Here is a 27,978-nt window from a genome sequence, read left to right as displayed (position 1 = left end):
CCAAGCTACAGTTCAAGAATTATGTAAAGCATTTCCGATTGAATACGTATTTGTAAGTGTCTTTTCAAGCATTCTATTTTAAACAAACATTATAAAGTTATAAAAACTATTAATTTAAAAAATATTTTGTATGATCTATTAAAGTTACATTAAATCTCCAACAGTTTCTGAATATCTGATATAAATTTCACATAATATTAGTTTTAGCAAAAGAAGGAAAAATAGGTCATGTTGACATCAATCTATTATTGTAAACAATCATATAGGATGTAAATATATGATAGTAAAGATATAGGAGTGAATTATGTTGTGCAACTAAGAAAATATCACCTATTATCACATTTAAAGCAAAAACTATCTATACTCTTAAGGGTTTTTTTTTAATGTATCTTGAAATCTTTCGGCAGAATGGAAAGAAATCCATGTATTTCCTTGATGAAGATGTTTATGGAGATTACAAAGAGGTATCTCCTGAAATGCAAACTATCTGCTTTCCGATGTTACCTCCTGTCATCATGGACTGGAATGCAGCTAGAAAGAAAAAAAAAAAACGAAGTTATCTGACAACATAATGTCACCATCATACATGTGACCAGGCACATATGATTTTAAGTACCAAAGGAAACTTTCATGAATAGAAACTGCTAGTAAAACACTAGCAAAGTTACAGGACAAGTCAAGCCAATTAACATCTTAAAAATGTGTTTTTTACCCAAACTAAAAATGTTTAATTGGCATCTACATCCATGTTCAATGTTACAGAGTCTGAAGACTACAGCAAAATAAGTATGAGGATAAATGTCAGAAAAAACAATTTTAATAGCTTAAAAAATATTAGAAATCTAATCATAAAGTTTTACTAAGTAAGTAAAATGACCATCTATCATGTGAGTGAATTTTATATTTCAGTTTGGTAAACACATTAACCAAATACATTAGATTTTTTTCTTAAAAAGGAAAAATTAGCAGTTTGATTTAATTTTCTTCATTTAAAATAAAAGAGATTGTTGAAATCTGTATGTTAGCCAAAAAAAAAGAAATACTGAAAATCTGCTTAATGTAACCTTATGATTGATGACTTAGAACCATTCAATCTGAGAAAGTTACCTAGAGGCTAGATAACTTTCACAATTCTTACAATTTTTAATAATTATTTATAAAAACAAAGAAATATTTTACAATTTGCAATGAGAAAACAATAGCTCTTAAATGCCACTAAGTTGAACTTTCATAGAGTTTAAGATATTTAAGTTTTCACAGGAAAGAAATGTGATTCAAAGAGAAAAAAACAACTGAAAAGAATAATTAAAAGAAAAAAGACAGTATTTGTGCTGAACTGATGTGTATAGTAAATAAATCTACATTCATCTTACCTCCCATGTTTTCCAATCCATTTACCATAGTCTCCTTGATCTGTAAATTGAAATAGGTAGACTTCAGTGTTTCTATTTAATGGTTTGCATTTTTGCAAAAGGCAGCAATATTATTTAGCACTTTCTGTCTAAAAATAGATATTTTTCATTTTATATAGCTACATCAGAAAAGTTTCCTATCAATTGATTTTTAAAATATTAATACAATCCTATTTTCCCACTGTCTAATCTTCAGTTAGTAACATCATATGCTGTACACCCTCTTTTCATAAAACAAACTATATAAGCACACATACACATACACCTTTGCCTATCATTTGCATGTTTCAAGAACATCCTAGATCAGGGGTCCCTGGACCTGATTGATAACTGCTGATTTTCAACCACAACCAAGAGATCTATCAGAATGTCCAGGAAGGGCAGGTTGTAGGGTGGTGGAGAGGTACTAAGAAATGCTTAAAAGATTTTTGAGAAAGAACAACTTCTAACACATAGTAATAGGCCATAAATATTTGCTAATGAATATTACAATTTAGAAAAGACAAAAACCTATTCATCTTGTCATATAATCTAAGAAAAGTAAAGTTTAATAAAATTTTAGATAAAGGGAATGATGGGAAGATTTCTCAATCAGAAGGATTATATTCCTCTGGGAGGTAAAGTTAATTTATGATATTCAGTATACTTTTATTTTAAAGAAATATTTATTACGAAACAAATATTAAATTCAAATAATACAAAAGTATATCAAGTAGCAGGAAGAATGATATTGATCAAGAATAGAAGCAAGTTCTACCTTTAGCTTTCCTTCTTTAAACCATTGACTCAGTTGGAGAATACCAAACTCAAATTTATCCTTATAATTTAACACCAGAAATCGTTCTCTGTAGTGGGGAAGAAAAGGATAATAATCAGAGACTAGGGAGGGTGAAAGCTCATATCAAATCATTCCAGAATTCAAAAACTTGTTAATCACATACAGTCTGGTCAAATACAGCTTTAGGTGCAATTACAAGCATACGTATAGTGGACTTCTATTGTTTTGTCTGCTCAGGATCGACAGTCCCATGTAGTAGTAACACTGTGGTTTTACTTTGTGGGTTGCATCTTTTCCCCACCCTCATGTGATGAAAGCCAGGCCAGTCTGAGCTGATACATATCAGCTTCGGGACTTGATAAAACTGCAAGAAGAGAGCTGTTCTCTTTTTGCTTGGATTGCTAACCTGGTGAAATGTAAGAGCAAAGATAACAGTCATCCTGTTGCTACTGCAAGAGGAGAGTCCACACAGAGCCATGCCAACCCAGAAAAAAGCACAGCCCAGGGTGAAGAAAAACTGAGTCTGGACACCACTATGCAAACCTTTTACCCAGCCAAATCTAAGCCAGCACTAATATTGAACTTCTCAATACATGAACCAATAAATGTCTTTTGCACTTAAGCCAATATGAGTTGAATTTCTAACATTCACGAAAAAAGATGAACTGAACAGGCGCATTTTTCAAAAAGTTTTCTGCCAGGGAGCTAGTTAACCAAAACCTAAATATTGAACTACCTTAAAATGTACATTTTCAAATTTTATTTAATAGGAAACAATTATATATGAAGAACAATATATTTCATATACATCTGTGATCTTTAAACCAGTTGAATCTGGTAATATGGGGAAAGTGTAGAACATACCTTGTGATGTTTCTTTCTTTCTGGATTGCTTCTATAGCAGGGGATAGTGGAGGAGGATAAGGCACGTCTTTGTTGTACTGAGAAATTTGACCACATAGGATGATGTGGCTGTTCTGATTCATCTGTTCAGAGAAAACTGATGATTAGACCTTAAGATATACACCTTCCCTGTATTTAATGATCTTATGGCTGCCTCAATGAAAGCTTCCTTGATTCTAGTATTTAATCTTTCTTTTTTTTTTAATGGCCACACCACACGGTCTGTGGAATCTTAGTTTCCGTATCAGGGATTGAACCTGTGCCCTTGGCAGTGAAAGTGCACAGTCCTAACAACACTGTGGGTTAGGACTAAATACTATAAGGAATTCCCTATAGTATTTAATCCCTTAATGCCAATTAATTGATGTTGTTCTAAAGACTCACCCAGTATATGTATCAAAGAGTTTTAATTAGCTAGCAAATAAATCTACCCCAAAGGTTTTTCCAGTAGTCACGTATGGATGTGAGAGTTGGACTATAAAGAAAGCTGAGTGCCAAAGAATTGATGCTTTTGAAATGCAGTGTTGGAGAAGACTCTTAAGAGTCCCCTGGACTGCAAGGAGATCCAACCAGTCCATCCTAAAGGAAATCAGTCCTGAATATTCACTGGAAGGACTGATGCTGAAGCTGAAACTCCAATACTTTGGCAACCTAATGTGAAGAGCTGACTCATTTGAAAAGACCCTGATGCTGGGAAAGATTGAGGGCAGGAGGAGAAGGGGGTGACAGAGGATGAGATGGTTGGATGGCATCACCAACTCAATGGACATGAGTTTGAGTAAACTCCGGGAGTTGGTGATGGACAGGGAGGCCTGGTGTGATGCAGTCCGTGGGGTTGCAAAGAGTCAGACATGACTCAGCGACTGGACTGAACTGAACTGAACTGAAAGGAATATAGAGGTAAAAAATAAGATTTTGGTAATCTGCAAAAGAATTTCATTAGTTGTCATTGTCATTGTTGCTACTTCCATTATTATTGGTGGAGTATTTCTTTGGGTTTAAATAATTTAACCTCAATTGAAAATAATTTTACATATAGTAAAGGACAATGCAGTGTCAATAGCTAATGTTGATAAATTATAAAGCTGTCAATTAAAATATGCAAATACCTGTAAACTATAAAAATCCTTTCCCGACCCAAAGTCAGAGGGTGATGGCTGAGAGCTGATGGTTAGAAGTGAGTTAGAGCTTAGAACTTCACTTGTATAATACAACTGTAATTTTTCACAAAAATAAAGGTGAAGATATAACATTGCTAGCAAAGAACTAAAACTGATGCTCATAGTGCAAATCTGCAAACAAATGGAAACAGCTTCATCAAGCTCTTCTGTATCACTTAATTAGAATACTGACCATCATATTGTTTTTCACCATAAACCCTACAAGTTTATAAAGTCTTTTTTCTTTCTCACTATCAGGTAAAAAGATATCACATCAAATAAAATAGAGCGTTCAAATTTATAACCAACAAATCAGAAAACAACCTGACTTATCACTGTATCACTGATGTCACCGCCAACATTGTCGAAGTAAACATCCACTCCAGCTGGGCATAATTTATGGAGTTGTTCTGCAACATTCTCCTCTTTATAATTAATTGCAGCATCGAAGCCCAATTCTGAGGTCAAAAAGAGGCACTTCTCAGGTGTTCCACAAATTCCCACAACTCTGGAACAGCCCAGCAAATGGCCAATCTAGGGGAGAAATTTGTGAAAATTAAACAACGTTCTCTTGTCACAATTTAAGTGTAAAAATGTGAAAATATGAAAGATAATACAAGTACCTATATGAAAGTGTTCATCACAATTTAGGCTTTTGTAAGTCTTTTCAAGAAAGGTAATTTGAAACCAAAAGAACTGAGAACAGATATAACAGCATTCTTAAAAACATTAAGACTGAATAAAATTAGACTTAGTTTGAATGTTAAAATCTCACAATTTAAAGATGAGCTCATAAAAGGAACACTCAAACCAAAAACATCTCTATCTTGCAATTCAATATTTTTGGGGCCTGTGAGGAACTAAAATCACTATTAAGGTAAAATGTTTGTTTCTGTGGTTTCACAGAAGGCTACTATTCATAAAATAATATACTTTATAAAACTGTATCATAATGTTTACTATTATCTCTGTTGCTGTTGTTTAGTAGTTAAGTCATGTCTGACTCTTTTGGGACCCCATGAACTGTAACTCACCAAACTCCTCTGCCCATGAGATTTCCTAGGCAAGAATACTGGAGTGGGTTGCCACTTCCTTCTCCAAGGGATCTTCCCAACCCATGGATTGAACCCATGTCTCTGCGTCTGCACTGCAGGCAGATTCTTTACCACTGAGTCACTTGGGAATACATTAACCTATCTCTAGAAACCAGTAAGTGCTTTCTTATTTGAAGATATTTTTAAAATATAAATTTATTTTTTCAATTCATGGAATTCCAGACAGGTACTCTGTGATTTTTCTCCTTCATATAGATTAGAGCACTGCTCCAGCATATGCCATGTCATTTTTGGTTAAAAGAGAATAAAGTATAAAAAATCTACAACATTTTTCACATTGTTAAGAAGAGAGTCTAATCATGCAATAATATCATTTCTACCAAATATATGTAAAATAACATTACAAATTTGCTCAACTGTATATTTTAAACTATAATACAGAGCCAGAGATTCAGTTATGACCAGTTTTTTAGAAAATCAGATATTTCTCCAAAAGCTTACCTGCCCAGCCAAGGATCCACAAGCACCAGCAGCCCCACTAACAACCATTGTCTGATTAGATCCAGCAGTTATATGACCTTTTTCCTGTACCCCAATCAAGGAAGTCAAACCAGGCATCCCTATAGCTCCAAGAAAGTATGAAAGGTGTCCATCCACAAGTTGTGGATCTACCTAAAATAAAATATATACCTTTAAAAAAATAATATTAGGAATTTCTGTCTTAAGTCAACAAAGTAGAGACAACATATTACTTCATGAATATGAACTCCCCAAATTCATATGTTAAAGACCTAACTCTTTCAGTGTGACTGAATTTGGAGATAGGGTTTTTTAAGGAGATAATTAAGGTTAAACGGGGGTATCAGGGAGGGGCCCTAATCTGATAGGACTTAGGGCCTTAGAAGAGAAAGGGCCAACAGAGATCTGTTTCTCGGCAGTTACACAGAAGAAAGGCTGGATGCTGTGTGAGGATACAGGGAGAACAGGGCCATCTGAAAGTCAGGAAGAGAGGCTCCACCAAAAACCAAATTTTCCAGCACCTTGACCTCAGACCTCTAGCCTCCAGAACTGTAAGAAAATAAATTTCTGCTGTAATAATAAATTTCAGTCCATTGTATTTTGTAACAACAGTTCAAGCGGTTTAAGCGGACTAATAAACAACCCAACATGAACAGTAAACCATTTTTCAGTCTTTCTTGCCAGTGTCTCAAATATATCAAAAGAGAAGAAACACTTCACAGGAAACACTACACAAAACTGGAAGGTTTAAAAATCTCTGAGCAATTTCAGAGTAAACACTTATCTATATAAAAGTCAGCTCAAACTCTTTAACAGTTCTCATTACCGATACTTCAAATGTTTCATGAAACTATAAGGAAGGTGTGATACAATTTCTTCTCGTTTAATTACAGAGTAAAATGAGGTGTCTCAGCTTTTCAGCATTTTACACTTATATGTTTACCAGGCCCAATCAATAGTTAATTGTACATCTCTTACATTTTCTGTCTGTTTTCTTATCTGTAACATTAAGGGAAAATGAAAAAAAAAATTATATAGAAAGATTCTCTACCATAAAAGTTTTATAATAATTTTAGAGGTTAAAAATGTAACAAACCACCAAAAGTAATCAAGATTCACCACCTTGATTTGCAATTAAACTGCCACAAAGAAAAAAAATGGCAGTTTGTAATCAGTTTTAAATGGCTATCAGTCAAGTCTGATGTGTAGATAAAGGTAATGGAGATATTAAAGTCTACAATATACAGAAAGGTCTACAGTACATTATACAGAAATACGGTGGCTTGGTGGTCTAGTTGCTAAGTTGTGTCCAGCTCTTCTGACGCCATGGACTGTAGCTTGCCAAGCTCCTCTGTCCATGGGATTTTCCAGGCAAGAATACTGAAGTGGGTTGCCATTTCCTTCTCCAGACATAGAAATATATCCTGTAGGTAGCAGTTATTTATTAGTAAAGCCAGGAAAAAAAAAAAAACATTGTGAGATAAGTTGTGTTTAGTAAATATCATTTTTCTATCCTTTCTTAATTCCTCTTCCTCATTTTGAATACCTACTTCCCAAACATTTTTAAGCTCTCCCCAACTACTCAATTTCCCACTATATCACTATGACAGGGAAAGCTAGAAACTGTTGAATGTTTCTTTTTCACTTCCTACTAAGAAATTTCTAGTTAAACATCGTTTATTAGTACCATTGGTAAAATGATTGTGTAATGTCTCCCATATCACTTATATCTTAACAGCCACCTTTAACTAACTGTAAAAATCTGTAATCATAAAGAATACTAAAATTATATAAAGTTTTTTGCCTTAATCACATTTATTATAAATTTAATTTAAATTAATTCTAATTTAATTAAATTTAATGTAATTCTCACATTCACTGGTGAGATAGCTATTGTTTTCATTTTGCACATGAGGAAACTGAGGTTAGAGACATACCGTAACTTCCTTGATGACAGTTATTAGGCTGAATTACATGAAGCTGCCAGTTTTTGTAGGTCAAAGCAGACAAATACTGGTAATTTCACATGACTCAACCAAACAGTAGAAAACGAACTCAAGATTTCTGCCACAAGATAGAATTTCAAGCACAAACCAAATGGATTTCTTGAGTCAAGCGGTAATTGCTTGTTGTTGTTGTTCAGTCACTTAGATGTGTCCAACTCTGCAACCTCATGGACTGCAGCATGACAGGCTTTCCTGTCCTTCACTACCTCTGGAGTTTGCTCAGACTCATGTCCATTGCGTCACTGATGCCATGCAACCATCTCATCCTCTGTCGGCCCCTTCTCCTTCTGCCCTCAATCTTTCCCAGCATGAGTATCTTCCAATGAGTCAGCTCTTTGCATCAAGTGGACCAAGTATTGGAGCTTTCTTAGGAAACTTTTCAAGTATTTAACTATAAAGGGCATTCTGGTTCTTAGTATAAAGCATTTTTTGATGCTTATAGCTCAGGTTTTATTTTAGACATGTAAAATTTGAGAATTAAATATGGAAAACAACATCATTCATTGGCAATCTAAGAACTGTCATAAATAGTTACAGCCAGCAGTGGAAGAGGAATAAAGGCTTTTCACATTCTGACAGCTATCTAAAAAGAAAACATATGCTTTTATTTTTTCCCTGAAAAAAAGCAAACAAAACCAAACACCAAATGCACAAAGAAGGAATAACAAGAGAGAAAAATCAGATACTTTATATTGTACATCACCTTTTCAAGGATATTTCCATCCAGAATAACCTTGGTTTGCCAGGGCCAACAGAAGGAAGTCACAAAATCGCCTTTCGTAAAATTTGTGTGTTTGCTTTCTTCTATAATCCCAACACCTCCACCATCAACCACCTGAGACAGCTGCCAAGGTGTTATATAGTCACTGCCAGTGTCTTCATTCATTCTACAACGCTAAAAAAAGAAACACAGATTGGGATACTTCTGTCTGATAACACTGAACCAGTTTACTTATTTACCCATTGATTAAAAGAAGTATATAATTCAGTAATATTAAGTACAGTGTTAGCCAAACAAAACTCATCTTAATTTCTCTCTTCCTTTCAGTTATTTTTTATGCTGAAAAAACAAGAAGTGAAATTTTAAAAGAATTTAATGAACCTAGAGCCTATTATATAAAATGAAATAAATAAGAAAGACAAATATCATATATTAACATATATATATATATGTGGAATCTAGAAAGATGGTACTGATGATCCTATTTAGGGGGCAGCAAAGGAGACACAGATGTAAAGAACAGACTTACAGTCACAGTGCGGGAGGGAGAGGGTGGGATGACTTGAGAGAGTAGTATTGAAACCCATATATTATAATATGTAAAACAGATAGCTAATGGGAATTTTCTGTAAGATGTAGGGAACCCAAAGCCAGTGCTATGTGATAACCTGGAGGGATGGGATGAGGAGGGAGGTGGGAAGGAGGTTTAAGAAGGAGGGGACATATGTATACCTCTGGCTGATTCATGTTGATGTATGGCAGAAGTCATCACAATATTGCAAAGTAATTATCTTCCAATTAAAAATAAAGTAAAAAAGAATTTAAGGAGCTTTCCTGGTGGCTCAGTGGTAAAGAATCTGCCTGCCCATGTAAGAGACAAGGGTTTGATCCTTGGTCTGGGAAGATTCCACATGGCATGGAGCAACTATGCCTGTGTGCCACAATTATTGAGCCTGTGCTCTAGCGCCCAGGAACAGCAACTATTGAGCCCACTTACCACGGCTGCCGAAGCCTTCAGCACCCTAGAGTCCGTGCTCCACTACAAGAGCAGCCACCGCGATGAGAAGCCTGTGTACTGCAACAAACAGTAGACCAACACCCTGCCGCCCCACACCACAACTCCCCTCTAACCCTGCAACCAGAGAAAGGCTTTGGGCAGCAACAATGAGCCAGCACAGCCAAAAATGAATTAATAAATGATTTTCTAAAGTGTTTGAGAGGATATGTATAGCTTCTATGCAAATTCTATGCCCTTTAAAAAAAAAGAATTTACATTCTAAAATTAGATTGTGGTAAACAGACAACTTTGTGAATGAACTAAAAACTACTGAAGTATACATTTTAAATGCGTGAACTGTATGACATGTGGATTGTGTGTGTGTTAGTCGCTCAGTCATGTCCAACTGTTTGCGGCCCCATGGACTATATCCTGCCAGGCTCCTCTGTCCATGGGGATTCTCCTGGCAAGAATACTGGAGTGGGTTGCCCTTGCCTCCTCAAGGGGATCTTCCTGACCCAGGGATCGAACCCATGTCTTTTATGTCTCCTGCATTGGCAGGCGGGTTCTTTACCACTAGTGCCACCTGAGAAGCCCCTCTTAAATAATTTTATGTATTATATGCTAGCATAATACAAGATTCTGTGTCAATGGGTTGTAGCAAATTAGGTACTCTGACATGTTGCTGATAATATTATAAACCATCCATTTTTAATAGAAAACAGACTTGTAACATATAGACCATACTACTACTCATTTCTTCAGTTGAGCAATACTGCTTCCACAATGGAAATAACCCAAAAGAGAAATGAAACAATTTTTATACAGCTGTTCATCAAACTTCAGACCAAGTACTACATCATTCCCCCTAACTGCAGATTGATGTTCTCTTTATTTAAAGACAAAGTATCACCACAGTACCACACCTTTCCATAGAACTAGGGCTAAAGACTTCTCTGGGAGGCAATTAAGGCTTTCTTCCTCTCTGTGGCTTATTCTTTCCTCTCTTACGGAGGCCAAGATGTACAAGCCTACAGTGTGGTCCAGGAGATGGAAGAGACGGAAGGCTGCTCCATCAAGGGGCCCTACATGGTCTGGTTTAGCTCACCAGGGTAAAAGACCACATGGCATATTGATGCCAAAGCTCCTGTGGGAATATACTACACTTCTGCTTGTGTGCCCCTCCCATACATCCTTTTAATTGTTTTTTTAAGATTTAAAAAGAAATGATTTATTTATTTTTGGCTGTGCTGGGTCTTCATTGCTGCACAGGTGCTTTCTCCAGTTGCAGAGAGTGGGGGCTACTCTTTCGTTGCGGGGTGTGGGCTTCTCACTGCAGTGGCTTCTCCTGTTGTGGAGCATGGGCTCTGGCACATGTGGGCTCAGTAGTTGTGGCGCACGGGCTTTAGTTACCCCAAGTATGTGGAATCTTCCCAGACCAGGGATGAAACCCATGTCCCCTGTATTGGCGGCAGACTCTCAACCACTAGACTACCAGGAAAGTCCCCATATATTCTTCAAAGCAAGTATAGCAGCCATTGGATACTGGCCACACCAAGTACCTGATTCTTAAAGCTAATCGAAAAAGTTGGAAGGAGTATAGGTAAGTGAATGATGTCAATAAGATAAAATGTTATACAACCAGCAAAATAACATTTGGACTAATTTCTCATATGAAGATATGAATATAAAATCACAAACATGAAATCAAAATAGTATATACATATTAAATATAACCATCTAAAATGTAATACATACACAGTGATTAAAATCAGTCATAAATTTGGAATGATATAAAATTTCAATAATTTAATGCTCAGCAGATTCCTTTTTTCCCTTTAAAGATGCTTATGTCCCTTTTTGTTAAAGAATACTTTTTAAAAAATATTTATTTGGCTGCACCAGGCCTTAGTTGTGGCATGTGGGATCCAGTTCCCTGACCAGGGACTGAACCCAGGCTCCCTGCAGGAAGCCTCAGAGTCTTAGCCACTGGATCACCAGGTAAGTCCCACTTATGTTTTTTTTTTTTTTTTTTTTAAGAACAGTGTCTAGTGAAAGCAACCAAAGTAATTTTCTTCCTTCTTTTAATTCATATTTAATAAACACTTATGCTAGTCACTGGAGATACAGGGATAAATAAGACCTCTATTTTAATAAGTTTTTATTAGGGAAGACAAACATCTGATAACTAAATAATTATTAATTAAAACTGGGATACATGCTGAAGGTCAAGGTATTTTTGAGAAAATCTAATAGAGAGGAATAGTCTGAGGGTTAAGGGTGATTTGCCAAAGTAAATCTCTTTAAAGCATAAAGCAGGCTTCTAGGGAATAAGAGGGGTTGGTCAGGTAAAGGGAAAGGAAGTTTTTAGATATGGAGGCTTGTTTTAATTTGTACCCAAAATTTTGGGGTTTTTTTATTATTATTGATCTATTTATGTCTGTGTTGGGTCTTCATTGCTGCATGCTGGCTTTTTCCAGTTGTGGTAGCTTCTCTTACTGCAGAGTTCAAGCTCTAGAGCGTGGGCTCAGTAGTTGTGGCACCTGGGCTTAGTTGCCCCGAGGCATGTGGGATCTTCCTGGACCAGGGATCAAACCTGTGTCTTTGTACTGGCAGGCAGAGCCACCAGGGAAGTTCCCAGAATGTTGTTTTAATCAGTTATTATAATATGACAGACATAGATACAATTGCCTTGAAAGAAGAACTCATTATAAATGAGAAAAGGCATATCATATCACACAGGGTCACATGGGAAAGCACCAGAGTTTGGAGGCAAAAGCGGGGAGAGGACAGCATGGCCCACTCTTTATTGGGGCTTCCAGGAAAAGGAGTGGGTAAAGTAGGATAGGCAAGCTTGGGTACATTAGAATTGGACAGACTGAATAACTTCAGTGGACTCTGGCTCATGGATATGTTCCTAGTTGTCTGGCACCTAGCCCTTGGGTGATTTAGGGCGGGGTAGAAATTTTGATGTGGTATATGAGAGTTAGAGGAAGGAAGTGTCTGGAAATATGGGTTTTAAGTTGATTGGTTTACATATGAAAGGTATGTCCAACGGAAATTGTTTATTATCTCTAAAACTCAGCTAGCACTGGGAGGGGCAGTCTCTCCAGGATTAGCAAGGCCCCTAAGATGTCAAAGCATCATAAAATATAGAAAATGATTTTATGATAAATCATAAAATACAGAAAGACATGATTTTGGCCTAAGCCAAAAGGTGTACCGGTGTGTTACACAAGAATGAAATTCAGCAAGGTGAGAGTCAAAGGGTATGGAGAGGCTGGGCAGGCAAACAGGGGCTAGAGTCGTAGACCATGTCCAGAAAGTTAATCTTTCAGTTCAGTTGAGTTCAGTTGCTCAGTTGTGTCCGACTCTTTGTGACCCCATGAATTGCAGCACGCCAGGCCTCCCTGTCCATCACCAACTCCTGGAGTTCATTCAAACTCATGTCCATCGAGTCGGTGATGCCATCCAGCTATCTCATCCTCTGTTGTCCCCTTCTCCTGCCCTCAATCCCTCCCAGCATCAGAGTCTTTTCCAATGAGTCAACTCTTCATGAGGTGGACAAAGTACTGGAGTTTCAGCTTTAGCATCATTCCTTCCAATGAACACACAGAACTGATCTCCTTTAGAATAGACTGGTTGGATCTCCTTGCAGTCCAAGGGACTCTCAAGAGTCTTCTCCAACACCACAGTTCAAAACTATCAATTCTTCAACGCTCAGCTTTCTTCACAGTCCAACTCTCACATCCATACATGACCACAGGAAAAACCATACCTTGACTAGATGGACCTTTGTTGGCAAAGTAATGTCTCTGTTTTTCAATATGCTATCTAATTGGTCACAACTTTCTTTCCAAGGAGTAAGCATCTTTTAATTTCATGGCTGCAGTCACCATCTGCAGTGATTTTGGAGCCCAAAGAAATAAAGTCTGATACTGTTTCCACTCTTTCCCCATCTATTTGCCATGAAGTGATGGGACCAGATGCCATGATCTTCGTTTTCTGAGTGTTGGGCTTTAAGCCAACTTTTTCACTCTCCTCTTTCACTTTCATCAAGAGGCTTTTTAGTTCCTCTTCACTTTCTGCCATAAGAGTGGTGTCATTTGCATATCTGAGGTTATTGATATTTCTCCCGGCAATCTTGATTCCAGCTTGTGCTTCTTCCAGCCCAACGTTTCTCATGATGTACTCTGCACAGAAGTTAAATAAGCAGGGTGACAATATACAGCCTTGACGTACTCCTTTTCCTATTTGGAACCAGTCTGTTGTTCCATGTCCAAACTGTTGCTTCCTGACCTGCATACAGGTTTCTCAAGAGGCAGGTCAGGTGGTCTGGTATTCCCATCTCTTTCAGAATTTTCCACAGTTTATTGTGATCCACACAGTCAAAGGCTTTGGCATAGTCAATAAAGCAGAAATAGATGTTTTTCTGGAACTCTCTTGCTTTTTCCATGATCCAGAAGATGTTGGCAATTTGATCTCTGGTTCCTCTGTCTTTTCTAAAACCAGCTTGAACATCTGGAAGTTCACAGTTCACATACTGCTGAAGCCTGGCTTGGAGAATTTTGAGCATTACTTTACTAGCATGTGAGATGAGCGCAATTGTGCGGTAGTTTGAGCATTCTTTGGCATTACCTTTCTTTGGGATTGGAATGAAAACTGACCTTTTCCAGTCCTGTGGCCACTGCTGAGTTTTCCAAATTTGCTGGTATATTGAGTGCAGCACTTTCACAGCATCATCTTCCAGGATTTGAAATAGCTCATGGATGCAAAAGCCTTAACAAAACAGTAGTAAAAAAATGTAGCAACATATCAAAGGAAAGGAACTATACAGCAGGACCAAGTAGGATTTTTCTCCCAAGAATGCAGGATTGGTTTAACATCTGACAGTTAATTAATATAATAAACCATATCAATGGATTAAAAGACAAAAATCACACAATCATTTCAATGGAAGCAGAAAAAGCATATGACAAAATCCAAATCTCCCTTTTGGAGGAGGAGTTAATGGGGATTTTATTGTTTAATGAGCACAGAGTTTCTGTGATGATGAACCACCAGGCTCTGCCATCCCTGGGATTCTCCAGGCAAGAACACTGGAGTGGGTTGCCATTTCCTTCTCCACATGCATCTTACCACAATAAAAATTATCCAATGCCCCTTGATGATAAAAAACAATCAAAAAACCAGGAATAGAAGGAAATCTCCTCAGCCTAGATAAAGGGCATCTAGAAAAATCCCACAGCTAACAACAAGCTTACTGGTGAAAGACTGAATGCTTCTCCCTTAAGATCAGGATCAAGCAAGGATGTCCATTCTTACCACTTACAACACTATATTCGAGGTTCTAAGTCAGGGTAATAGGCAAGAAAACGAAACAAAAAGGATCCACTAGGAAAGCAAGAAATAAAACTATCCATGTTTATAAAGCCTAAGTTCATGTGCCTGATGGCTTCTCAGCTGTAGACCTAGGCAACATATAACTTCTTTTCAATAAACCTCCTTTATGTGGAAGTAGCATCAGTGAGTTTGTTCCTTTCAAAAGAGACCTACTGGAATTAAGAGCTTGTACAGAATCTGAGAGGATTTCCCATCTTAATTTACTATCTCAAGTTTTACTTAGTACTAGGAAGTGACCTGGACTTTTGAAAGACACTGACTAATCATGCACTACTATTATGAAAACATTCCTTCTGTAACATTCCTTAATAACACCAGTGAATAAACACAAAGGTAATTTGTAATTTACAGGTATCAAGATATATTGCTCAAATATTTATTAATCATGAGGATTATACAATAAAATTCAGATGTGGGACCTCCCTGGCGGTCCAGTGACTAAGACTCTGCAGTCCCAATGCAGGGAACCTGGGTTTGATCCCTGGTCAGGGAATTAGATACTGCATGCTGCAGCTAAGATCCAGCTCAGTCAAAATAAATAAATAAATATTTTTAAAATAAAAATAATAAATATGTTTTAAAAATAAAATAAAATTCAGATGCGACATGAAAAAATATGGATATAAAATTACTTTCACAAGGCCACAAAACCCTGATTCTTACCATGTAAGGATCCACAGAAAGATAAAGAGTTCTGACTTGTACTTGTCCTTCATTGACACAATCTGGTAAGTTTACTTCTTCTACTCGGAAATTTTCTGCCACTGGATGACCATTTTTTCCTAAAATATTAGACAAAAATATAAAATAAAAAAGGCACTTTCCCATAGAATTATTTCTTATTCTTTACATGGTCACTCTAGGACTTACAGCACTCCCTAAATACACACATGAATAAATCTATTGCTTTGAAATTTCTCTATAGTTCAGCATAAATTCTTCAAATAGTTTCAACTGCTCTTGGCTTTCTTCAAGAAGTTCCTTTGGCATGTTGCTGTCAATGTCAAAATCTTTTTTAAGGTGATAACAGGTAAATCACCTCATCTGTCACAAAATTATAAAAGGATTTCAAAAAGCCAAAAAGCACAGCCAGCTTTTTTTTTAACCAGGAAAATTAAAATTTGCAAGGTAGCAGAAACACCACATTAGCCAAAGTAAACTGGTAAACTATCCTTCCTCATTTTAAGATGAAAACAGAAACTTAAATGAATATAATCAAAACTTTCTATTCATTTTTTTCAAATTTATTTATTTATAATTGAAGGATAATTGCTTTATAGTATTGTTTTGGTTTCTATCAAACATCAACATGAAAAACTTCCTGTTCATTGAATCATCAAATTTCTAAAACGAAAACGGAATGCGGACATTTTAATCTAATTGCTCTCTTTCTAAAACTGAGAAAAGGTAAGTGTCTTCCCTAGGCCACACGCTAGGTAAACATCAAAACCAAGGGAGCATAGGTCCAAATCTCTCAGGTTACTTCCACACCTAAGCTTCTGTGGTTCAGGTTAGATGTCGGGTAGCTGACTTATGATGCAACAGGTCAGTGCTTTTCACATAAAACAGAAAAGCACATCTTAAGAATCAGTATTACACATTATAAACAAAAAACAAAAGCCAAATATATTTGTAATACAATCTTCTAAATATTATAATAACTTTAAAATACCTTATTTCTTCAACAAGTGGTCTTGATAATTATTTTAAAAATGATAATATTGTTTAAAGAATTTCCTCTAAGATCTCAACTAGCGTTAGTATCTTCCTTCCTTCATTTACCACGTCAACATTATATTATTACTTTTTGTTACTCCATTTGCATTAATAATTATTAAAGACCACAGCTGTTCAGACAAATACAGACAAATACATACCAGGTCTGGAATTCAATACCACTCTTTGTACAATCATCACCTTGTTTGCACAGTGGTCTCACAAGACTTCTGTATAAAATAACTCCTATAAACAGAAATGTTTTAAGTCACAAGAAAGTAATGATATATTCAACAATTTAAAAGCTAAAAAAAAAGTGCACTTGTGTTTCTGAATGAGGAAAGGAAAAATCATATTTAGGATCCAAAAAAGTTTATAGTTTCCTGTCAGAGTTTGCCTCCTAAAGCAAGTATGTCAAAGAGACTAAATCTAATTAGAATATTTGGCTAACAGGGACAAATTAACTGAAGACTGAGTGGAACAAAATGTTTTGGCCTCATAATTCAAGCACACTCATCTTCATGTCTTCATGATTAAGGCTCCTACTGTGGCTTGATTAAAAGAAAACAATATGATATATTCCCCTGGAGTTAGCCAGTTAATCTACTGCTTAACTGAGATGTAACCACATTTTCAAAAACTCTTTATCAAAATGGAAATTTCTTAATAGTTTTGCTGATCATAAAAGTAACATATCAAAAGCATTTTAAAATCCTCACCTTCTAGGAAGTTATGTAACAGAGGATGGCTAAGTAAATGAAAAAAGATCAATTCATTCTGGGTTTACAATTTGAACTAATGAAAGAAGTAAAATGATGTTCGAGTGCTGGCACTATCTGACTTGGACCTTCTTCCTTTATCCATCACTAAAAATGAACAGATTGTTAATGTCACTCTGTGTGCCAAGGACTGTTATGCTATGAAATATACATACATACATGCACATACATATTTATATAGTATTTAATATATTTAACAATTCTATTAGATGTTTTTATTATTATCCCCAATTTATAGATGAGGAAAATGAGTCTTAAAGGGTTTAAGCACTTTTCTAAGGTGGTGCTGTATGCATTCTGTTTCATCACAGCAGGAACTCTATAATGTCTTATAGGGCTAAATATATTTTTCAAAGAAAATCTTCTGTTGACTCACCTTGTGTATAAATTACGCAGGGGTTAAAAAAACAAAGTTTTCCAAACTGACACTGGATCCAAAGAAAACTGACCTTAAGTGGTGTTTAACAGCACCATGATAGCTAAATTTTCAACCAAAGGAGTCTTTTCAAATGAGGTTTCGTATCTGTCAGCCTTTTCCCTAATTACTTTCAATGTATGCTTTATTACTTCAAATGATGCACACGGTAGACTTGTCTAAATATTGCTTATCAGCATGAAAAGTAAACTACTAGTCTTTCCCTCTGTGATTCATGGGGTCGCAAAGAGTCAGACAAGACTGAGCAACTAAACTGACCTGGAACTGAACTGAGTCTTTCCCTCTGTATTAAATTTTTCAAGTGCCAGGTGAAAAATGGCAACTTTTTTCAAGTGAAGAAAGTTTTCAAGTGCCAAACACAATTAACTAATGTAGGATAATCGTGCAGTATCTCTCAATAGCACAACACATTTAAAACATAAAGATATTTAGTTACAAAATTAAAATCTAAAATATGATACACCAGCTCTAGATCTGAAAGGAAGGGTGGTGGTGGTGTTAAATTCACCCCAAATAGGAGAAAAACGGAAGTCCTTATTGACTGACATCAAGCAAACCATATTCGCCAGGTATGACATTAAGTAGGTTCTTAATTGGTGGTAAACAATATTCCCTGGTGGTTCAGGCCATAAAGAATCCACCTGCAATGCAAGAGACCTGGGTTCAATCCTGGGGTTGGGAAGATCCCCTGGAGGAGGGAATGGCAACCCACTCCAGTATTCTTGCCTGGGAAATCTCCATGGACAGAGGAGCCTGGCGGGCTACAGTCCACCAGGTCACAAAGAGTCGGACACGATTGAGCGACTAAGCACAGCACAGCACAATATTCCAAAACAATACAAGATCAATTATCAATGGAAAAATTCTAGCACCCCTCAAAAAGAGAGTGTTATCTGAATGTCTACCTTGCAGCCCAATATAAGGGGAAGGGCACTGAACTAGGAAGAGCAGATTACATGTCCGGCTTCTAATCGCTTGGGATTTGGGGAAAGTTCCTTCTCTCAGCCTGTTTCCTGAATGTTCTTAAGTGCCAGGACTAAGGACTTAATAGCCACCGGCTCCTTTAACCCACCACCCAACGATGCTCTGAGGACAGTACTGTTACAGTTCCCATTTTATAGACGAGGAAAAGGAGGCACAGAGGTTGAATAACTTGCCCATGATCACACAACTGATAATGAAGACACTGCATGTGCTAAGTCCCTTAGTCCTGTCCCACTGTTTGCGACCCTACGGACTGTAGCCGGTCAGACTCCTCTGTCCAAGGGATTCTCCAGGCAAGAATACTGGAGTGGGTTGCCATACCCTCCTCCATGGATTTTAAGAGGAGAGATCCAGGGATCCAGGGATTCCCGACCCAGGGATCAAACTGGAGTCTCTTATGTCTCGTGCATTGGCAGGCGGGTTCTTTTCCACCAGCGCCACCTGAGAAACCCAACGAAGACACTAGTGTGTTAAGTCTCTCAGTCCTGTCCAACTCTTTGCAACCCCATAGACTGTGGCCCAACAGGCTGCAAACATAACTCACACCACCGCCACAACAGGAGCTTGCTAACACCTTAAAAAAAAAAGGTTATCATGATCTTGCTCAATTATTGGGCTTCCCTGGTGGCTCAGATGGTAAAGCGTCTGCCTGCAATGCGGGAGACCCGGGTTCGATCCCTGGGTCGGGAAGATCCCCTGGAGAAGGAAATGGCAACCCACTCCAGTACTCTTGCCTGGAGAATCCCATGGACGGAGGAGCCTGGTAGGCTATAGCCCATGGGGTTGCAAAGAGTCGGACACGACTGAACGACTTCACTTTCACTTTCTATGCCTGGCACATAGTAGGTGCCCATTAGTGTTAGTCACTCAGTGGTATCCCGACTTTTTGCGACCCCATGGACTTTAGCCTGCCAGGTTCTCTGTCCATGGAGGTTGTCCAAGCAAGAACACTGGAGTGGGTTGCCATTTCCTTCTCCAGAGGCTCTAACCAACCAGGGATCAAACCCAGGTCTCCTGCATTGCGGGCGCTTTCTTTACTGACTGAGCCACCAGGGAAGGCCAGGTGCCCATTAAATATCTGCTAAATAAACGTCCCAAGGGCACCTTAGACACGACTCTGGCCAAACTTGAAGTGGCTTTTGTTGTTCAGTAGCTCAGTCGTGTCCGACTCTGCGACCCCACGGACTGCAGCAAGCCAGTTGCTTACCCAACAATTATTTTTAAAAAAGGAAAAAAAAAAAAGCTCTGCTTCTCCTCAAGCATTCCCTATCCCAGTGACCTAGGCAATGACGCCAGCGTCTCGGCAGCCCCGGGAGGAAGCCGAGAAGTCCTCCCGGTCAGTAAGGGGCCCGCCCCTGTTCCTTGATCCTCCTCCCCCGGAAGGCTCGACCCACACGCGGGAACCCCACCCTTAACAGCCCCGGCCCGCGGCCCCTAGCGCCTCACTCACCGCTGACGAGCTCGGGAGGAAGTCTCGCGCGTTTTGCGGAAATCTGCAAGGGTCTAGCCGGGCGACCTCTGCCCTCCGGCCGCAGTACGCAGGCGCACGACTAGACCTCGGTTGTTCACCTCTGTTCCTGCCCATGGGCGGGCTTTCGGAATTTAGGCTGGAACGGTGCGGAGATCTGGAAACTAGTCACATGTGTGGGCGAAGTGTATTAATAAATTAACCGGGATTGGTGCCCTGTGGCTGCCCCTATTGGCAAGACACAAGGAACAAACCGTTCATCCTTGACCAGTGGGTTCATTTCCAGCAGGCCCTAGAAGGAATTTTGTTTTATGGCTTTCTCCCTGAGCCTTGGATTGGAAAATCACAGCCAGTTCACAGGCCCGACAAGTCTACCCTTCTTTTTATAGACTGAGGAAACAGACTCAGAGAACTGCTGTGATTGGATCATCTACCTTTCCGCTGGTTAGGGGCAGTGCTGGAGTTTATATATAGTCTCTCCAGACTGCTGGCCCAGGACCCCTTCCCTTACAACAGGGCTGTCTTTTCTTTCCCAAAGAACCCCAATTTGCTGAAAGATGGATTACCCAGTGTGAGCTGATTTCTCAATTTCATAGTTCTTAATTACCTTGTTTTGTGTTGAACTAGGTTGAGCAAGGCTTGTTCCTAGGAGACCTGGGATCTCCAAGGACTTCAAACTCTAGGGGAGTCCATTCTGAATTAGACAGGTGAAATGATTAATATTTATATTTTATTCATGTCAGAGCTAATAGCTCAGTATAAATCACGGTATTTAGAAGCTGAAAGATGACTAGGATGGTGAGCAAGGGTATAAGAATCATTAAACAGGCTGGAGTGCTTGGTAGTTGCACCTTTGAGCTTTTTACTTCTTTGGGAAAGCTTCTGGAAAGGGCTGGAAGGACCACTACTCCAGAGAAAGTGTCTCCCTTCAGCCACAGCAGAAAAGCTACTAATGGCCTGTGCTATCCTGGCAGAACCTCCCGTAAATTGAGCTGGGGTGGTGGAGGAGATAGGAGTAGCTCCCAGGCGAAACACTTCAGATTCCACTGTTCTTACCTGAAACTTCAGCAGTTTACCTCAAGTGTAAATGTTTCTCAGATTGTTATATGCCCTTGGTCACTTTCCAGACCATAGGCTGGTTGTTTATGTTAATTTTGTCCCACTTTATAGTTTGATTTTGTGGGGAGTGGATTTGCCAGTCTCATATTTCTCCATAACCAGAAGAATATTATTTATTTTTGTTTGGCTGTGAAGGATCTTCATTGTCTTGTGTGGGCTCTTTAGTTGTGGCACGTGGGACCTAGTTTCCCAAGGAGGGATCACACTTGTGCCGCCTGCCTTGGGAGCTTGGAGTCTTAACCACTGGACCACCAGGTAAGTCCCTGGAAGTCTATTTAGTTTTATTTTTTAGTTACAAATAATTTTAAAGAAGGGCTTGAGGTTTTGCATCATTCCTTCCAAAGAAATCCCAGGGCTGATCTCCTTCAGAATGGACTGGTTGGATCTCCTTGCAGTCCAAGGGACTCTCAAGAGTCTTCTCCAACACCACAGTTCAAAAGCATCAATTCTTCGGTGCTCAGCCTTCTTCACAGTCCAACTCTCACATCCATACATGACCACAGGAAAAACCATAGCCTTGACTAGACGGACCTTAGTCGGCAAAGTAATGTCTCTGCTTTTGAATATACTATCTAGGTTGGTCGTAACTTTTCTTCCAAGGAGTAGGCGTCTTTTAATTTCATGGCTGCAGTCACCATCTGCAGTGATTTTGGAGCCCCCAAAAATAAAGTCTGACACTGTTTCTGTTTCCCCATCTATTTCCCATGAAGTGATGGGACCAGATGCCATGATCTTTGTTTTCTGAATATTGAGCTCTAAGGTCCGTCTAGTCAAGGCTATGGTTTTTCCTATGGTCATGTATGGATGTGAGAGTTGGACTGTGAAGAAGGCTGAGCACCGAAGAATTGATGCTTTTGAACTGTGGTGTTGGAGAAGACTCTTGAGAGTCCCTTGGACTGCAAGGAGATCCAACCAGTCCATTCTGAAGGAGATCAGCCCTGGGATTTCTTTGGAAGGAATGATGCTAAAGCTGAAGCTCCAGTACTTTGGCCACCTCATGTGAAGAATTGACTCACTGGAAAAGACTCTGATGCTGGGAAGGATTGGGGGCAGGAGGAGAAGGGGACGACAGAGGATGAGATGGCTGGATGGCATCATGGACTCAATGGACGTGAATCTGAGTGAACTCCGGGAGATGGTGATGGACAGGGAGGCCTGGCGTGCTGCGATTCATGGGGTCACAAAGAGTCGGACACGACTGAGCGACTGAACTGAACTGAACTGAGGTTTTTGTGTGCATCAAAAGAGGCATGGAGGGGAGCAAATATCAAATCTAAAACCTCAGAAACATAATGTTGAACAGAAAAAGCAGGGAAAGGAAGGAAAGAAACAGCAGTATGATTCCGTTTAAAGTTTTAAAACGTGCAAAACAATACTGTGTGTTGTTTATGGGTACAATTTCTGTTGCAAAAGTATAGAAACATACAAGGGAATGGTAAACTCCCAATCCACATTGAGAATGATTTACTTCTGGAGGGAGAGAAATACCATCCAGAAAAGGGGAAAATATAATTGTATTTCTCAAACTGAGTAAAGAATATCTGAATGTTTCTTTTTTTCACTGTTATTTTTTCTTTTTGACTGCACTGTGGGGCTTGCTCAGTCTAAGTTCCCGACCCTGGCCCTCTGCAGTGAGAACGTGGAGACCTAACCACTGCCAGGGAATTCTTGGATGTTTCTTATATTATCCTGTAAACTTGCTGTATCCATAATGTATTTCATTATAACAAAAAAGTAAAATACCAGATATATTATTTTAAGGAGGACATGAGAGTTATGTTTTTAAAAATCATATTGGCTTTTGGGGCACATAAGCATCTATATAGAACTGGGATTTTTATTCCACTCAGTTATTTTATTCATGTAGCCCAGAGATTTTAGCTTTGTGTGGTTAATCTTTAAAAAAAAAAGAAAAGAAAAGAACACTTCACACAGTGAAGCCTTATGTTGGAGGATAAGTTGCAGGGTTTATTAACGTCAAGAAAAATTATGAGAGACTTGGAACTTGGTGTGAAAGGTTACTAGGTACCCAGTCATTCAGAATATCTCCACCTTTCATTGTCTTTGAGCTAATTTCCAACTCTGAGCTGTGAAAAAAACCTGATAGTGTAAATGATTCTTGTCCATAGAAATATAAAAGCAAGTTGTTCCTTGAGTGCAATTGAACTTTCTCCCCCACACCTAAAAAACCAGTGTTGTGTCTATTAAGCAAATTAATTTCAGTGTTGCTGAAATATGTATGTGTCTACTCTCTGGATTATCTTTTAAATCAGTTATAATATCTTACTATTTTCTTTATTAATTAATGAGTTAAATAAATCTTACAGGCTTCCCTGGTGGTTCAGTTGGTAAAGAATCTACCTGTAATGCAAGAGACCCAGGTTCAACCCCTGGCTCAGGATGATCCCCTGGAGAAGCAAATGGCAACCCACTCCAGTATCCTTGCCTGGAGAATTCCATGAACAGAGGAGCCTGACGGGCTACAGTCCATGGAGTTGCAAAGAGTCAAATACAACTGAGCAACTTCCTTTCACTTTCACTTAAATAAATCTTGGACATATGCTAATTTTACATTTATATGAGTCATGATTTTACTTTTAAAAAAATAGTTATCCTTTAACAGGAGGGAAGAGGACTCTCATTTCTGTCAAACCACACATATTACAGAACACATGAGGCAACTGCTCCTTGGCTAAGATGCTGGCCTGTTGGAATTATTTGGTCTTGTTATCATTTCCCTCCTGCTCTCTTCTTTTTGCTCCTCCATGTTAGATGGTTTTTCAAAAATCTGTTTTTGAACTTTGATTCTTTGCTCTCTTTGATGTTGTTAAGTCGCTAAGTCGTGTCCGACTCTTTGTGACCCCATGGACTGCAGCATGCCAGACTTCCCTGTCCTTCACCATCACCCTGAGTTTTTGCAAACTCATGTCTGTTAAGTCAGTGATGCCATCCAACCATCTCATCCTCTGTTGCTCCCTTCTCCTCTTGCCCTCAAACTGGAAATATAAAAACATCTTTTATTAAGCAGGTAATAAAATATTTTTTTCTGTGAGTAAGACCATATCTACACAAACTGTAAGATATAAAAAATTTAAGTAGTTGGGTGGTTTCAGTCAGACTCATTTCCAGTCCAGCTTCCTCCTCTCCAACCTCCCTCCTCCTAAGCTCCACGTTCACCTTCCTCATTGTAACACACTGTACACTCTTTTTTTAAAATGCATGATTCAATGTATGTGCAAAATATAAGAAAACATAACTATAAGCTATGCTGATAGAAGATTGGAGAGGAATTCATTCTAGGAGGTAGGTATTGACTGTAAAATACAACCAAGGAATCTTGTGTCCTTGAAATATTCAAGGTTCTATGTCTTTATCTTGCAGTCTTTGTTCAGATTATATTTATATTAATTCAAACTAATTAAATAATTGTAGCTAATTAAAATATTTAATTTATATCAAATAAATTTAAATTAATTAGCTTAAAATTTATCATGTGATCATGTAATATAATTTTTGTTTCAGTCATAATTAATAACCAAAGTTTATTTTTGGATAAGTCAGAGATAACCTCAGGATGGGTGTTTAGCAGACATTTTTATAATTATTATTGCAAAGAAATGGAAGAAAACATTCTTGAAATTCTCATAAGGTAGGATTACCCACAGAAGTTTTTAGAATTATTTTTATCTCCCAAAACAGTTACTTTATACATTTGTTATAACTATTAAAATTTAACTGTCCATAGTTAATATTTTCTGAGCTTTCAAACAAGGAAGTCATCATAATTTGAATTTAATTAAATAAATACTATTGAGTGCTCAAGTGTTATTTAATAACTGCAGCATACTTGATTCCCTGTGAGTTTTCTGCACTTTGCTGCTCTTGCCTTTTTTTTTTGGTAGTGTATATATATATTATTTATATATATATAATATTTACTTATTTTTAATTGAGTGATGATTGGTTTACAATATTGGTTTGATTTCTGTCATACATCAACATGGATTAACCATAGGTATACATATATCCCCTCCCTTTAGAGTCTCTCTCCCACCTCCCACCCATTCCTACCCCTCTAGGTTATTGCAGAGCCCCAGTTTGAGTTCCCTGAATCATAGAGCAAATTCCCATTGGCTCTCTATTTACATATGTTACTGTATATGCATCCATGCTAATCTCCGTTTATCTCATCCTCTCTCTTCTCTCCCACTCTTGCCCGTAAGTCTGTTCTCTATGTCTGCATCTCCATTGCTGCTCTGTGAACAGATTCATTATTACCATCCTTCTAGGTTCCGTATATATGCACTAATAATACAATATTTGTTTCTCTCTTTATACCCCAAAGGAACCGAAACTGAAAAAGACATGTGTACCCCAATGTTCATTGCAGCACTGTTTACAATGGCCAAGACATGGAGGCAACCTAGATGTCCTCAACTGATGAATGGGTAAAGAAACTGTGGTACATATATACAATGGAATACTACTCAGCCATAAAAAGGAACACATTTGAGTCAATTCTAATGATGTGGATGAACCTGGAGCCTATTATACAGAGTGAAGTAAGTCAGAAAGAAACACACTATACACTCTTGTCAAATTAATAAGCAAGTGAATAGATGCCCATTGTGTGCTTAACACCAGAGTAGGTGCTAAGTGGGGTATCATATGTGAGAGTTCCTGACCCAGGAAGTTTATAATGCAGTTGGGAAAATGGGAAAGTAACAGTATATGCAGTATGTGATAAGTACCAAAGGGAGTGAGACTGCTAATAAATGCTTCATTCATTCATTCATTCATTCATGCATTGAACAAATACTTCTTTATTGTCCATTACTTGCGGGTGTTGTGGTACACATGGTGAAAAAGATCAACACAAACTTCCTCTTCACCAAGCTTAATCTAGAAGAGACTAGGACCAGTAATCAGGCAGATACAATACTGTGTTATTTGGTTACATACAGGATGTTATGGGGCTTCCCAAGTGGCTCAGTGGCAAAGAATCTGCCTGCTATGACAGGAGACATGAGTTTGATCCCTGGGTCGGGAAGGTCCCCTGGAGGAGGAAATGGCAACCCACTCCAGTATTCTTACCTGGAAAATTCAGTGGACAGAGGAACCTGTCAGGTTGCAGTCTATCGGTCGCAAAGAGTCAGACATGACTGAGCACGCACGCAAGCGTGCATGCTTCTCTCTGGGACTTCTTATTCATCTCTGGATCAGTCACAGGGACCCTTGTCTTAATCTTCTCATCTGTGAAGTGACTGCCTTTATATTTACCGCCAAAGATATTGAGAACCTTAATTAACATTTAGGACAGAATTTGTAATCCTCACAACATGAGACCCATAACTAAAACACCATATTATTATCATGGCCCACCTCATTTTATCTGGACGTTTTCTTCACTGGATTGGTTTCACATTTCAGTGTGAATTAGTATGCAGTGCTTTTGTTTAATTGAGTATTGAATTTCACTCCCCAAAGAGTTTCCTCCTTCAGTAATGGAAAAATGAAGCATACATTATTGCAGTAATAACATCCTCACTGTGATCTTGTCATTTCACAAGAATCTTAAAACCAGAGTTTGGCTGAATTATTGCTTAGAGGAGAGACCTTCAGAGAAAAGGCATGTGCCGCAGGAACATCTTTAAATGCTATTGTTTTGTGTTTTTACCTTTTTCTGTTCTTTTCCACATTTGATTTGTGGGAAGCCAGGAGAAGAGTAAGCCTGGCATCCTTTAGTCTCAAATACTTCTTTTTTTAAAATTTATTTTATTGAATTATAGTTGATTTACAGTGTTGTATGAATCTCTATTGTACAGCAAAATGATTCATATATGTACATATGAATATATATTCATATATATATTCATTATGGTTTATCACAGGATATTTAATATAGGTCCCTGTGCCATACAGTAGGACCTTATTTTTTAATCCATTCTATGTATAATGGTTTGTATTTGCTAATCCCTAACTCCCAGTCTATTCCTCCCCCACTTCCCCACTTAGCAACCGCAAATCTGTTCTCTTTATCTGTAAGTCTGTTTCTGTTTTATAGATGAATTCATTTGTCAAACACTTCTTTTATTTTTATTTTCAGCTGCACAGTGCAGCATGCAGGATCTTTGTTTCCCAACCAGGGATGGAATCTGTGCCCCTCTGCAGTGAAAGCTCAGAGTCTTAAGCACTGGACTGCCAGGGAAGTCCCTCAAACACTTCTTTTAAATAGTTCTTGTTTCTCCCTGAGAAACAAGCCTCCACCAATCCTGTGAGGCTGTGCTCGTGAACCCTCCTACATTCTGGAAAGGACTGCCCAGCAACTCCTCCTTGCAGCTGGGAAAATAGTGGGCAAGAGCTAGTGAACTCAGAGCTGCTGATTCACACCTCTGCATGTGTTCTCATCAGAACCAGACCCACTGGTGAGGCAATCAACACCTGCTTCAGTGTTTATCATGGCAAGAGACAATAAAAAGATGTAGAGATATAAAGATTATGTGTTGCTTCAGTCGCATCCAA

At 38.2% G+C, this 27,978-nt stretch overlaps 1 protein-coding gene and 1 long non-coding RNA gene across 2 annotated transcripts; one reads left to right on the top strand and one right to left on the bottom strand.

Moving 5' to 3' along the window:
• Nucleotides 1-300: 300 nt before the first annotated feature.
• PTGR2 (prostaglandin reductase 2) lies at nucleotides 301-20,451 on the bottom strand. The gene is made up of 10 exons (XM_052646898.1): nucleotides 20,320-20,451; nucleotides 16,832-16,916; nucleotides 15,618-15,736; nucleotides 8,537-8,728; nucleotides 5,810-5,980; nucleotides 4,578-4,787; nucleotides 3,055-3,176; nucleotides 2,170-2,257; nucleotides 1,374-1,413; nucleotides 301-531 (listed from the first exon to the last, which is right to left on the bottom strand). Exons 2-10 carry the CDS (start codon nucleotides 16,866-16,868, stop codon nucleotides 455-457), a joined length of 1,056 nt encoding a protein of 351 aa, XP_052502858.1. The 5' UTR covers nucleotides 16,869-16,916; nucleotides 20,320-20,451; the 3' UTR covers nucleotides 301-454.
• A 394-nt stretch (nucleotides 20,452-20,845) lies between these two features.
• Nucleotides 20,846-23,918, top strand: LOC128054292 (uncharacterized). The gene is made up of 3 exons (XR_008200000.1): nucleotides 20,846-20,908; nucleotides 21,592-21,711; nucleotides 23,784-23,918. It is a non-coding gene; the product is annotated as an uncharacterized LOC128054292 (long non-coding RNA).
• Nucleotides 23,919-27,978: the final 4,060 nt, after the last annotated feature.

This window comes from Budorcas taxicolor, chromosome 10 (assembly GCF_023091745.1).
Source record: "Budorcas taxicolor isolate Tak-1 chromosome 10, Takin1.1, whole genome shotgun sequence".
NCBI classification, from domain to species: domain Eukaryota; kingdom Metazoa; phylum Chordata; class Mammalia; order Artiodactyla; family Bovidae; genus Budorcas; species Budorcas taxicolor.
This window is presented reverse-complemented; position numbering and strand designations above follow the sequence as displayed.